The 13563-nt window shown below is 48.5% G+C and overlaps 1 protein-coding gene across 1 annotated transcript in view; it reads left to right on the forward strand.

The window, feature by feature from the left end:
- The window catches only part of PRMT8 (protein arginine methyltransferase 8), a 122763-nt gene that overhangs the window by 23356 nt on the left and 85844 nt on the right, over positions 1–13563 (forward strand). Inside the window, exons 4-5 of the mRNA XM_077169713.1 lie at positions 1617–1741; positions 3399–8392. Coding sequence (XP_077025828.1) covers positions 8318–8392 — 75 coding nt within the window. The 5' untranslated portion in view covers positions 1617–1741; positions 3399–8317. The remainder of the gene's footprint in view (positions 1–1616; positions 1742–3398; positions 8393–13563) is intronic.

Consider the following 13563-nt stretch of genomic DNA (forward strand, 5'->3'; position numbering starts at 1 on the left):
CGTGGGGTCTACGATGTGCCTGGGTCTGTGTTGGGTGCTTGCTTTAAAGCCACCCTCTCCCTCCCTGCTGCCACCAATGGTAGATGTTAACCAGACCCACCTCTTTTACAGATGGGAAAAATCAAGGTTCAGAGAAGTTATGCCGTGTGCCCAAGCTTGCAGAGTTTGTTAAACATCAAATTCCAGACTTTGGAAAAAAAACCCGAGTCTGTTGTTACTGGAAAGTCAATGCTCTTTCCACTGGTGCAGGCAGGGAGACAAGGGTTTTAAGGCCGGTTCCATCCCTGACTAGCTGCGGGACCTGGTCTCTCCTTTTCCTGCTCTATCCAGTGGGGACCGCAGGTTCACTGCCTTCTGGGGTTTGGGTGAGGATCCAGTGGGGTAACACACTTCGCCCAGTGTCTGGGCCACAGTGAGCACCTCACTTGGAGGCCCTCTTCCCAACAGCATTAGAGAAATCAAGCGACAACTGTGTAAAACGACCATTTGGTCACAGCCTTTGAGGGTTGTAGGAGCCAAACAGGACTCTTAAAAAAATAAATGAATAGAAGGAGCTCCTTCTGACCTTGGTAAAGCTGGAACTATAGCGCAGAGCTGGGGTGAGCACTGTAATTAATGTCGCATACAGGCTTCCTTTATAAATGGTTGGCTTGACAGGAATGTAACTTTCCATTCAATTATTCTCACAAGTGGGAGGGAGAGGCCTTCTACTCTTCAGCTTTTGTTTTTTTGGCCACCGGAGTTGAATTTTGGTTTGACATGAAACTAACCAACCTCTGTTGGGATCTGGGTGTGGTTAGAATTGTCATTCACACCTTGTGCAAAATGTCAAAGTAGGGCTGGTGCCGTGCAAAGCCCCTTCTTTTACAGATGAGGAAATGGGCCCGAGGTGGTAGGGTGACTTCTCCCATGCCACCCAGCCATCTAATGACAGAGCTGGGACTTGAGCATGTGTTTCCTGACCCTTGCAGTGACGCTCTCCCTCCATAGCCCACTATATCTCGATCTTGTGTAGAGAGACATGGTCTCCTTTAAGAGGAGCTGGAAAAGAAATTCACTTTTATTAGATCACAGTGCTCCAGGAACCATGCTAGGTGCTGCATCCCCATTAGCTCCTTTAATCCTCATAGGCCCTCTGCCATGCAGGGACTGTCCTGAAACCAGTTTTATAGACTGGGGTCTGGACGACCACAAAGGCCATGCTCTTCTCCCAGGCCCTACCTCCTCTCCCCTTGTCCCCTCTCTGCCTCCCTCACACTTTGAAGAATCCTTGGACAGATGCATATGGGAACTTATAAATGGTACAGTTTCTTGGGCAAAGGAATAATGGCGGTGGAGGCAGGGGCAAGTGAGAATATAGAAAATATTGTTTTAAAAGGGGATAAAATAAGATTCATCTGGACCCTGAAGCGTGTGAGCTCCAAGGCAATGGGGTTTTTATCAGTGCTGTGTACAGGTGGCAGGGGCATGTCGGTGTGACTCAAGATGCTCCTGCAGGCATATAAGCCCTTCCTGACAAAGAGGAAAATCAGGGTGGTCCCTCTCAGGCCTGAGGACCATTTGTGGCAGTTTCACCTGAGCTCGATATTGATGTCAATGCCTTTTCTTTTTTTCAGATCACAGAACCTCTTGGTAACATCAAATTTGTGTCTGCTGCCCAGAAGTTGGACATGACTGGTCTCCCTGTAAAGACCTCCAGACACACCTTATGTCTCAGCTTCTCCCAGGAACCCTTTCTGAGGTACCGTAAGGTTCTTGGTGCATAAAGATGCCCTTAAAACAAAAATCCTGTGTTTTATTTCATGAATCTTCCTCTTCAAGTGCCTGATCTTGGGCTTTGAATGTAGTAGGTGTTTTTGCACTTAATGCCGGGGTAAGAAAGAGGAAGGAAGATTGGATTTGTGCCTTCAGAGGGTTCAGGCTACAGTCCTAGGAATCAAAATTTTGGAAAGATAAACATCTGGAAGTATGTATTAAAATAATACAACTTTTGGGAAGCTATCATTCAGAAATAAAAGCTCCATTATAAGGATATAGGTAAAAGAACGTTATGGCAGGATTATTTTGCGGGACAGGAACCCAGGAGCAATTTAGATGTCCCATCGGGGCGGCGAGGGGGGGCGTGCTTTAATAATGTATTGTCTAGCCTTACAACGAGACATTGTACAGCTATTAGAAATAATGACTTAGCTGTACAACGAATGACCTCATATGACATCTATGATACACTGTTTAGTGAAGACAGCAAGCTGCTGAGTAATGTATATAACCCGGCTCCTTTTCTATACAACATATACCAACAGCACCCACTTATACATGGGTTGCATATATTTGCATGAGCAGAAAATAGAGAAGAATACCCAGTAAAACGCTAACATTACCTGAAAGGGGTCAAGTTTTACGTTAAAAAAAAAAACCAAAGCTTAAATTAAAAAAAAAAAAAAAAAACAACCCTCTGAGAAGAGAAGAAAGAGATCAGTGTGGTTAAATGGTCCAGAAAGGAAACTATGGAATCAAACACAGCTTTGTTTAGTTACCTCCACCTCACTGTGCATTTTCAAGCGGTGCTACCCCTGAAACATCAGAAATCAGCCTTGCACTAGGGCAAATCACAGTGTGTTACGCCCCAAGGGACATCAGTACACAGTGCATTTGGAGGGCCAAACCAGCAGCACTTCTCATCTATAGAGATTCCAGAGGCATACTGGAACTTGGGTATTTGATAAGGCTATGTTCCAGATTTGCTTGAGTGGAGGCCTTGATGCTTCTAGTCAGACCCTATAGTCTCCAAGGTCTTCCTGTTCACATCAATAGAAACTTTTTGCTGGGTCCACCTGACTATAGGCTATTGATTAATAGCCATATTTAACCTATAAGAACTAATCCCTAAGGCCCAATAGTACCTAAATGTATTATAGTTTTGTAGCATTGTATTAGAGTTAGTTGTTTAACCAATTCTTCTTGGAAGATAAGTGTTTTCAGTGCAGGGATGTAGCTGTTCGTCTTTTAGTCCAGAATGCCTAGCACAGTGCTTGACCCAGAGGAGCACTGTATAATGGTTGGGTGAAGGAAATATGTATTGAAGTATTGCACTGTATAGACTGAATTGATTTCTAGCTGGTTTGGGGAATTCAGGAGAGGTGTTCCAGGAAAAGGTGAGCCTTTACGACAGTTGAAAAAGGTGGGAAGAAGAAGAGTGGACAAACCTCACCAAGTAGAAAGAGAAAATTTCTGTTGTGACAGCATTTTAGACAAAATATTTTAGTACCCCTCTTACCTCTTCTCCCTCCAAAGAAGTCCGAATTCCCTCACAGGCCACTGAGAAAATGTCTGAATGTCTTTTGAGTCCTTCCTACCCTGAGAGAAAGGTAGGTAACAATCATATCTTTCTTTTTCAGAACAAAAACACCAAGGATTAAGCTATCAATGCAGAACTACGAAAACGCCTCCCAAATAGCATTAGGGTAAACAACAAACACAACAAACAACAAAAGTAAAATGATTTGATTAAATCAGATGTCATTGGAACAAGGAAGAAATAATATTCTACTTTTAATGGCAAAAAAAAAAAAAAACCAAAGTACTTTGTGTGTGCCAGTGGCACTCTTGCAAGTTGATCTTTGGAATATAGTTTAAGAAATATTGGGCCTTGGGTTAGGCAGAAATAGGACCAGAGGCTTCCATGGAGCAGAACTGCCCAGGTGTGGAGCCGCCTGGAGGCTCAGCCAGGTGGCTGGCTGCTGCAGCCTTGGCTTGGCTTCTATTTGGCTCAGAAGACACTAAGAGCACTGCCAGGTTAGCTGCCATGGAGTGGTTGATGGATAATGTCTGTGGCCTGATTCTTAAGGAGCCGTGAATTCATTGCAGCTATGCCTTGGCCCTTTGTGAGCCCAGGCCACGTGTGAGGTTCCCTGGGAGGAAGAGGGAAGAAGCCACATATCATGTCTTATACCTCTCTGCTAATTGTAACAACCACATTTGAATGAGCCAGAGCACTGGCTTACCCAGGCAGTGTAGTCTGCAGGTTAGAGAAACTGCATCCCAATTCTGGGGGTACCGGATTTTGGGAGGCAGCAAAGGAGGTGTTGGTTTGTCCCTGGAGTAGAGCTACTACACATAGCCTTCATCTTCTGGAGGGCTCAGAGATGAAAGAATAACGAAGTTACAACATGGGGTGGGTGGAACCTTAGAGACCTAGCTCAACCTTCTACTGCTTGCAACTTCTCAAGAATGTCATGCCAGATAGTTCAACTGAACCTTCATAGTGACAGGAAATGCACTTCCTCTGCAGTATCCCATAAAGCCAAATAACCAAACTCACTTCCACTGGAGCAGCTCATAAAGCTGGATAACAAAACTGAACTACTTCTGCAGCATTTCATAAAGCTGGATGACTTTTCCAATTAAACCCTCCCCAAGAATCTCATTCCAGCCTTTGCATGTTAGCTTAAGCATTCGCATAAGTTCTGTACATGGCTCTCAAGAATCCCTGTGTGAGGGATGGACCGTTCTTTCACTACATTTGAGGGTTCTTATAGTTGTGGGGGGTCCATTCTGCAACTTAGGGAATTTTTTCCTCTGTAGGTCTTTTAATCTCCAAATATCCTTCACCCAGGGACTTGTACCAAATCATACTCTCTGGGGCTGGAGCCAGAAAACTTGAATATTTAAAGCTCCCCAGGTGATACTATTGTGAAGCTCAGGTTAAGAAACTGTGCCTTGTCTCCTCAATCTGGTTTACTTCTTGAGGGTCATGCTCTGGAATCAAGACACCCAATGTTGGAATCTTGACTTTACCACTTCAGTGATTTGTTTTATCTGTTATGTGGGGATATGCGTAGACAACAGCGCCTACCTCAGAGTTGTGGAAAAGAACAGATGAGAACACGTGTAAGTTCACAAAAAGTCTCTTGCACGTAAGTGCTCCATCAAGTTTAATTCAGAGTGAAGCATAGGGCTCAACAAATAGCAAACACAGTATTTGTGCTCTCACCAAGAGCCAGTCATTGCTCTAGGCACTTTACGTGTACATTCAATTCATTTAGTTTAGTTGAAGAGCTAGTTCAAGAAAAATAATTTCAGCAAAATGTGTCTTCAGGATCTTATTCCCTGTCCCAAACTACCCATTTCACACCTGGAGAACTTCTTGTAATGTTTGTCATCCCATATGTCTTCATATCTCTTCCAAAGCTCTTCTACAAAAGTTCTGTACATTTCAGACCCTCTGAGGGGACTAGGAGTTCACCAAGGGTCCAATATCTTTTGTGGCCTCAGACCTTGTGCCTGTGAATGGAGTTACTGGGTAAGAGATAGCCAGTAAATTCTTTGTGGAATGACTGAACCAATTAACCTAGTAAGAGACTATTTAAATACATTTATGCAAAGAAGACGCAGTATGTTGGAATTCCAGTGAACGGCAGGGATGTTGAGATCATTTGTACTACGAAAGGCCTACTATGCGCTGGACTTCTCATGCATCCATTTTTACAACAACCCTAGGAGGTGAGTGTTCGTATAATCTCTCGCTATGTAACAAATTACCCCAACGCTTAGTCTTTTAAAGTAACAGCTATTTTGCTTGTGAATCTGTAAATATTTGGGACATAGTAGGGACAACTCCTCTCTGATCTAAGGCTGGTAAACGGGGCTGGTGCATTCACTTTCAAGATAGTTTACTCTTGTCCTCCAGCCACTATGGAATCACTGTAGTGGCCAAGGCTCCTCACTCTTAGCCCTGTGCTGCCTTTGGGTGGATGGGTTGGAACAAAAAGCTCCTGCCATGAGAATACAGCTCTCTACCGCAGCCTCTCCACTCCCCATTCCAAGGGGAGTCGTGTCTGTGCTTGGGAAGAAGCCAAGCCAAGCAAGAGATTTCAACAGAGAATAAGGGAAACACACCCACTGAGGTTCTCATAGCAACATAATCACGCACAGGCAGCAGCCTATTTCGGTGGGAGCTTGTTTCAGCTCCCCTCCTCCCTGGTTAGTCACAGAATGGATTCACAAGCAGAAACGGTGTGGGGTGGGGGCTGGGGAGAGTATTGGACTGAGAGCCTGGAGGCTGGGGAGCTGGTCTCAGATGCTCCATCAGCTTGCAGGGGGACCGTGGACAAATGTCTTCCTCTTTCTGACTTTAGGGTCCTTTTCTGTAAAATGAGAGGAATGGACCAAAGAGCTGGAAGAATCCTTTCTGCTCTGATTTTCTTTGATTGTACAAGAACTGGGACTCTCTGGTTAGGGGATTAGCTGTTGCCCAGAATCTTTTGTCTCTGAGACAAACGGGGTTCCAAAGGGTGAAAGTCATTCTCTAGTTTCACCTTATTCACCACGCTTCCACTTTCTGCATGCAGGCAGGATGTGAAAGAAGAGGGGAAAGACCAGGTGATGCCAAAGACTCTGCTTGCTTACACCTAGCTCATCAAGTTCTGTGATCTAAGGAAAAGGTTAAGGTCATTCTTTCATTTGCATTTAATTCTTCCCCAACACACACACACACAACACACACACACACATACACACTTCCATTAACTCAGTCACCCAAGCCCCTTTTTACCCTTTTCACTCTCCATCCTCTTCTCTCCCTACCACTCATTTCTCTCCTCCACTCATTCAGAAGTGTCCTCTCTTTCCCCTAGGGCCAGGTGATGGGGCATCTTTAATACTGGCCATGATTCTGGCCCTTTTCTTCTGTGAACTCTCGGGTGAGCTGAGGACAATCAGATTCACATTTCAGGGTTGTCAAAGGTGATGATAAAAACAGATAGGGCAGGTGGGACTGACTTCTCCAAATGAGTACAGGCAGGGATTCAGTGAAGACAGCCAGGGATTCAGTGAAGACAGCCAGGATGCTCAAAAAGCATCTTTTGGGACCCTGTCCTTGACTGGTAGGCTGAAAGCTTGAAAGTGCAAGCTGTCTTTTGAAAGAGTCAGACTGAGTGAAGCATTGCAATAGAATAGGCAGAGTGGAGCCCGCCCCCTTGGTTCTATCTCCCACCCGCCTGACAGATGGCCAGTAAGACAGAGAAAAAGAAGCTCTCAAAGTGAAGACAGGAATGCATTGTATAAAAATTTACACCCCCTGCTGCCGCCCAAAATTCTCTTTAAAAAGGATGAAGAGAATCCTAATGGGTATGTGACGTCCTCCCTCTTTCCCATAAATGGGATTACAAAATCTGTCGATGGTGGGGGAAGGGGGAGGGAGAAGAGAAATGTGTGCGCAGGGGGCTGCCAGGAAAGACTGGGGTGGGGGAGCACGACTGCAGGCATCAACTCAAGGATCATCCATTTGCCTTTTTTCCCCACTTCTTTCCCCAAGCTTGCTACTTTCACTCCATTCTCTCAGCCCGAGAGGGGCTTGGACTCGCGTGTGCCTTGGATAGGGGAGAATGGGGGAAAAGAAGAAATAATGATGCCTCACTTAGCCCTAGGATTTAAGGAGTTAAAAACCTTACCCACCACCCACCCCCATCGAGACACCCATCCCTTCATTCTCCAAACTGTAATTCAGCGAGGAAGGACCCAGGAATTGGCAGAGGAGCGAGAACTGGGGGTGGAGTGGGGTGGGGACGAGGTAACTGTGGCCCGGCCCTGTCCAGAGCTAGCCCCACGGTGGGAGGACTCGCGCCCGAGGTCTAAGAACCTGCAAGAGTCCAGGCCCCCTCGCCTGCTTCCTCCAAGCCTCTCGCGTGGCCCCGCTACGTCCGCGCAGCCCTTGCCCTCGCTCAAGTTTTCCATAGAGCCCGCGAGTGGAGGTTGCCAAGAGACCCCTGGAGCCTGGGAGAGGGGGGCGGGCCCGGGGGCGCTGGGGGCCTTCGGTCTGCGCCCAGCTGCCGCCTGCTCTACCGAACCTCCTACCCCGCCCCCACTCACCCGGCTCAGCCCCTAGGAGAGACGCGCAGGAAGCGTGTTGCTTCGCCCAGCCGATCCGCAGAAGTTGAGAGGAGTTGGTGGCTGCCTCGGGCCGGCCGGACTTTGCCAGCAGCCGCGAGAGGGGAAAGCCGCCGCCGCCGCGGAGCCTTCGGGGCTGCTTCACTCCTGATCAGCCCACAGCGCGCGTGGAGAGGGGCGGGGAGGGGGTCGGGGCGCGCGAGAAGAACTTGAAAGTGTGTGAAGGAATCCGAATCAGATGAGAAGGGAGGAAAATAAAACAAAGTGGACACTGCAGGAAAGACTCGACCGTGGTTGATTGTATCGGCTGACGCTCCAGCAGAGGGGCTGGGTTGGGTTTTTTCCCCCCCATTCTCTCTCTCTCTTTTAAAGCGACACCAGCTCTCTCTTTCTCTACTATCTCTGTATCACCAAACCCTTGCTGGCTCTTATGGGCATGAAACACTCCTCCCGCTGCCTGCTCCTGAGGAGGAAAATGGCGGAGAACGCTACCGAGAACACCGAGGTAAGAAGGCGAGACAGTCGGGGCTCTCTGCGACCCCGGCCGCCCACCCCGGACCACCGCGCCGCCGCCGCTGTCGCTGCCGCCGCCGCCGCCGCCGCCGCTGCTCAGCACCTAGTGCCAAACTTTACCCAGCTTCATCCCGCTTGCTTCAGCCGGCCTCTGTGTGTGTGTGTATGTGTGTGTGTGTGTGTGTGTGTGTGTGTGTGTTGGGGGTGGGGGGAGACAGTGCATGTCTCAGGTCCCCTCCCTTTTGAAAATGCAAAAGAGTCGCTCTCACCCCATCACCCTCTCCTGCCACCCGCTGCTCGCTTCTTCTTACCCCAAGTCCTAAACCCTGGGCAGCCGTGCTCCCTGCCCTCTCCCCTGGGCTCCGTAAGGACTCCCGGGTCCCGGCTTTGTGCAGAGCAGGGATGGGTGATCGGGGCCAGGTTCGCTCCCTGCAGTGCCTTGACCATCTCCTGCCTCTGCCTCAGCTTTACCCTTCAAGCTCGAGTCAGTCCCCGAGCTCTCGGTCCCCGCAGCACCGCGGAGAGCTCCCGGCCTCGGGGTGGGGGTGGGGGCCCAGTTAAGCAGAGTGTAGGATTTGAGCACCACCATCAGACCTGCTGACCAGACCCGAGAGGGGAGAGGTCTGCAATCTCGGATGTTAGAGCCGCCTCAGGGGCGCTCAATCCGGGAAGGGTACACCGCTAGCGGCCACCTTCAGCACCAGGGACAGCGCCCGACCCTGCAGCAGCCGAGCCTGGGAAAGCGGTGGGGGCCGCGCGCCGCCGGCTGCTGCGAGAAATGGGTCTGCAGCCGCGCGTCCCGCAGCAGCTTTTCGGGAGGTCGCGCTAGTTCCACAAATTGCGCTCTAGCCCCCACCCCCCCATACACACCTTCGGAAGCCCAATAGCTGCCCTTTCTCTACTGTCCAGTTGGCCGTGAGCCGCGGAACCCTGCTGGGTTTTGCTCCCCAGATTCGGGCCGTGTCCCCTCTCCTCACACTGACTCCCTGTCATTATAACTGGACTAGTCCATAGGCTCCAGGCACCTGTAGTCACGAAGGGGATCAGCGTGGGTAGCCCCCTTACCTTCCTGGAGAAACGGTGCGCCGAGGTGGGGGCGGAGTGGGGTATGTGTGTGAAGATCATCCCTTACTCGGTGGCAGGAAAAAGACACAAAGAGCAAACTCCCGGGCTCTATTAATAGCCGGTGTCTGGTGGGGCTGCCGTACATTTCACATATGGTTACCCATATGCAGCGTGGGGCGGGGATGGGGGTGTGGCGTGGGGATTGTCCTTCTGTCTTGCCAGAAAGTAACAAGTACAGGGACCCTTCCCAATCTTCTCTCGGGGTCTTCACTCTTCAGCTAACCCCTACCTCACAGCGTAGGCAGCAAAGCTTTTAAAAATCCTCTGAAAGACTAGAAGCAGCATGCATCTGGCTGCTGTCGATTTAGAAACAAACACGCTCTGGGGCTTAAAAGCAGTGGGGCATTCAGTAGCTAATGCCATCTCCTTGAGTTAGGGCAAAGCCAGCACACGTGCAGCCCCTTGCCACTTCCATTTCCCTACCTCATTCCACCCCCATACTTTCCACGCACACCCTCCCCCGAACTGAGAGCAGACATTCAGAATGATGGTTAGTACAAGCCCCGAGCCTCACAGCGGGAAAACCAGCCTTATCAACCTCCACCCCAACATCCACCCCACCCCAGCCCTCGGGGTTCTGAAAACCCACCCACCCAAGGGCTCTCTAAAAATAGCTCAGAGTCAAGGCCGTACTTTCGTAAAGTGTTGGGAGAGAAGGCACATAGCAGCAGTCGGTGCAACCAGGTGGCTGGAGCGCTGAAAGCGAGAAAGAGCTCTCCCCACCCCCACCCCGGCCTCCCCTCTTTATCCTACCCGCCACCTCCGCTTGTTTTTTTCTAAAAATAGTTTCCGAGGGTCTCTAGCCGCTGCACCGGCGTGATTGCCCTGGGTGCAGACCCCTGCCAGGTTCCGCAGTGTGCAGCGGCGGCTGTTGCTGCCCTCTCTGCCTCGCCTAGGGTTAAAGGCGTCAGGGGTAGGCCGAGCGGCGCGCGCCAGGCTATTTTTACTTGCTACCCTCACCGCTCTGTTCTCCCCCTTCTCAGCAGTTGCACATGCCAGCTCTGCTCAAGGCATCAATGAAAACAGCAGTAGAGGCGGCCGAGCTCCTGTGAGAGAGAGAGAGAGAAAAATCACGCTGCGTGCCCTGCACAAAGGCGGCTGGGGCAGGGGGCGGGTAGGAGTAGATCTGGCTGTCATTCTTGGGAGGGGAGTGGGTCTAGGGGTTCGGTTCTTAGCAACTTCCTTCTAGAAGAGGAAGAACCCAGATTTGGTCAAACGTGCCCAGCAGAGGTATCCAAGCAGCGTGACAATCACTTGGTTTTCCTCCAGGAACGGGTTGTTTGGGGAAGAAGCCAGGACTAGAGCAGTATTTCTGAAAGTGGTAAATTGTGTTTTGTCTGCATTGATGGTGGGAGAGCAGCAAGGGCACCTCTGTGTATGTGTGTGTGTGTGTGTGTGTGTGTGTGTGTGTGTGTTGTGTACATGAGTGCTGATGGTGATAGTGGTCCTTGTTCTTAATTCAACAGGCCTTAAATAAACACTCTCTTTGCTAGGGATAACCAGGTGGAGGAAAAGACGGGAAGGGTCCCGCCCCTGCCCTGAGGAAACAGGGATGTTTTAGTCTGCTAGCTGCTGGACAGCAATATACCAGAAATGGAACGGTTTTTAAAAAGAGGAATTTAATAAGCTGCAAGTTAACAAATTTTAGGCCATGGAAATGCCCCAATTAAAGCTGGTCTATAGAAATGTCCAATCTAAGACATCCAGGGAAAGATATCTTGATTCAAGAAGGCCAATAAAGTTTAGGGTTTCTCTCTCAGGTGCAAAGACGCATGGCAAACATGGCCAGGGCTTCTCTCTCAGCTGGAAGGGCACATGGCAAACACAGTGTCATCTGCTAGCTTCCTCTCCAGTTCCCCAGGCGGCATTTTCCTTCTTTGTCTCCAAAAGTCACTGGCTGGTGGACTGTGCTTTGTGGTTCTGTGGTGTTCTCTGTTGTGGCTTTCTCATGGCTCTGTCGTTCTTTTCTGCTCTCTCTGAATCTCCAGCTTTCTCCAAAATGTTTCCTCTTTTATAGGATTTCAGTAAACTAATCAAGACCCACCTAGAACGGGTGGAGACATGTCTCCACCTAATCCAGTTTAACAACCACTCTTGACTGAGTCACATCTCCAGAGAGATAATCTAACTAAAGTTTCAAAAATACAGTATAGAGTAGATTAGAAGAAGTGGCTGCTTTTACAAAATGGGATTAGGACTAAAACTTGGCTTTTCTAGGGTACATGCATCCTTTCAAACCAGCACAAGGGATTATTGGGATTATTGCCAGAAAACCCCAATGATGTTGTAGCACGTGTCCCTCCCTTTTGTTGCTGTTGTTTATAAACCCTTAATTTCATTTCATCCTCACGATGATCCCGTGAGATAAGCAAAGGTTACTACTCATTTTTTATCCTCCATTTTATAGGTTAAAAACCCTGAGTTTGAGACACAAACAATTTCTGAAACTTGCCTGGTTTGTTAAGGATCAAGTCAGGCTTGGGTCACAGACTGCCCCACTTTTGATCCATTGCTCTTTGCCCTACACTTGCTATTTCTGAAAAGATGTCATGTGTGAATGGGAGTGGGTGAGGAGTGGGGAGGAGAGGATTCCTTTAGAAGGGAAAGATGCAAAAATGGGGGTTGGTCAGCAAGGAGGATGGAGGAAGGGTGCTTTCGCAAGGTAAAGGTAGGGAAGGATATTTTAATTCTGAAGCAGGAAGAAGGGAGTAAAGAATAAAAATACTTACACTGTGACCAAGGCCTCCTTCGAGGAGGTGAAATGGGGAGCATAGCCATGGAAGCAGCAAGGCACAGTCTTTGTGGGCACCCAGGTATATTATTTAACCACTTTAACCTCAGTCCCTTCGTTTGTTAACTTGAGCTGGTTCTCCTGATGGAACTGTGTAGGGACGGTGTAGGATATAAGGAGATGCTGGGACAGCCCCTGGCAGAGGGTCAACGTGCAGCTATGTTCATTCTATCTATGCTTTCTCCAGCTCTCTCAGATATGCTCCTTTGCTTCAGCTAGGGGCACCTCCCTGCACCACCACCCCCCTTTTCCCATCACCCTCTCCTCTTTCTCCTTTGCTCCCCGTGTCTCATCAGAAACCTTTTGAAATGTTTGCAAAGCCTCCAGCCCACCCTCTTTTTAGTCACTGCTAAGGACGCTAAGGACTGAGGCAGGTCCTCCTCAGCTCTTGTCGTTACTGGGGCAGTGGCTTCTGAACTGTTTGTCCTCTTCTCTAATCCAGCCTCAACATCACAACTCAGCTGTCTTTTGGAAGTACAAGTCCCACTCAGTGTCAGACACCTCTTTAAAAACTTAGGATGTTTCCCTATTGCCTACAGGATAAAGCCGATTTCCTTAGTACAAGTGTGTTCCTAACATCTGTCTCTCACTTTAACTACCGCAAGATTGTTGTTTGAATGTCAATTTATCCAGTTAGATTATGAAATTTTTTGGTGGTCCCTGTGCTTAGTTTGCCCTGTGCCTGACACACAGAAATGGTTAATCAATGTTGACTAAATTGATTAGCATACTTCTGAATAAATTCACTAGCTTTCTGGGTTTTAGCCACCCATCCCTTGCAATTTAGGATCCTATCTCCCAGTCCCCTGCTATACTTATAATGTAGACCTTCAAACTCCAAGTGAGCAAAGAATTCTGAGAATCAAGGTGTTACAGCCACAAAGCATGGGTACATTTGGGTTATTTATGAACCTTATTCATGAACCTATTCAACATTCAGCAATTACTGACTCTTACTGTGGGTTGGTAAGGTGTTCATCTGAATAGTAAATAAATGGATTAATCACAATGCCCAATCACTAACCCTGGGAGATAATGGACCCTTCCAATTGTTTCCTGCTTTACTGACTCTTGGTAAAAGCCTGATGCATTATTTTTTTTTTTTTTTTTAAAGGAAAGACAGAGAGAAGGAAGGAAGGATAGAAGGAAGGAAGGAAGGAAGAAAGGGAAACATTTCCAAACACTTTCTTGCTCCATTGTACTCTGTTTTTCCGTTTTTGTTACATGGGCTGGGGCCGGGAATCGAA

Source organism: Tamandua tetradactyla, chromosome 7, assembly GCF_023851605.1.
Source record: "Tamandua tetradactyla isolate mTamTet1 chromosome 7, mTamTet1.pri, whole genome shotgun sequence".
In the NCBI taxonomy this organism is placed as follows: Eukaryota; Metazoa; Chordata; class Mammalia; order Pilosa; family Myrmecophagidae; genus Tamandua; species Tamandua tetradactyla.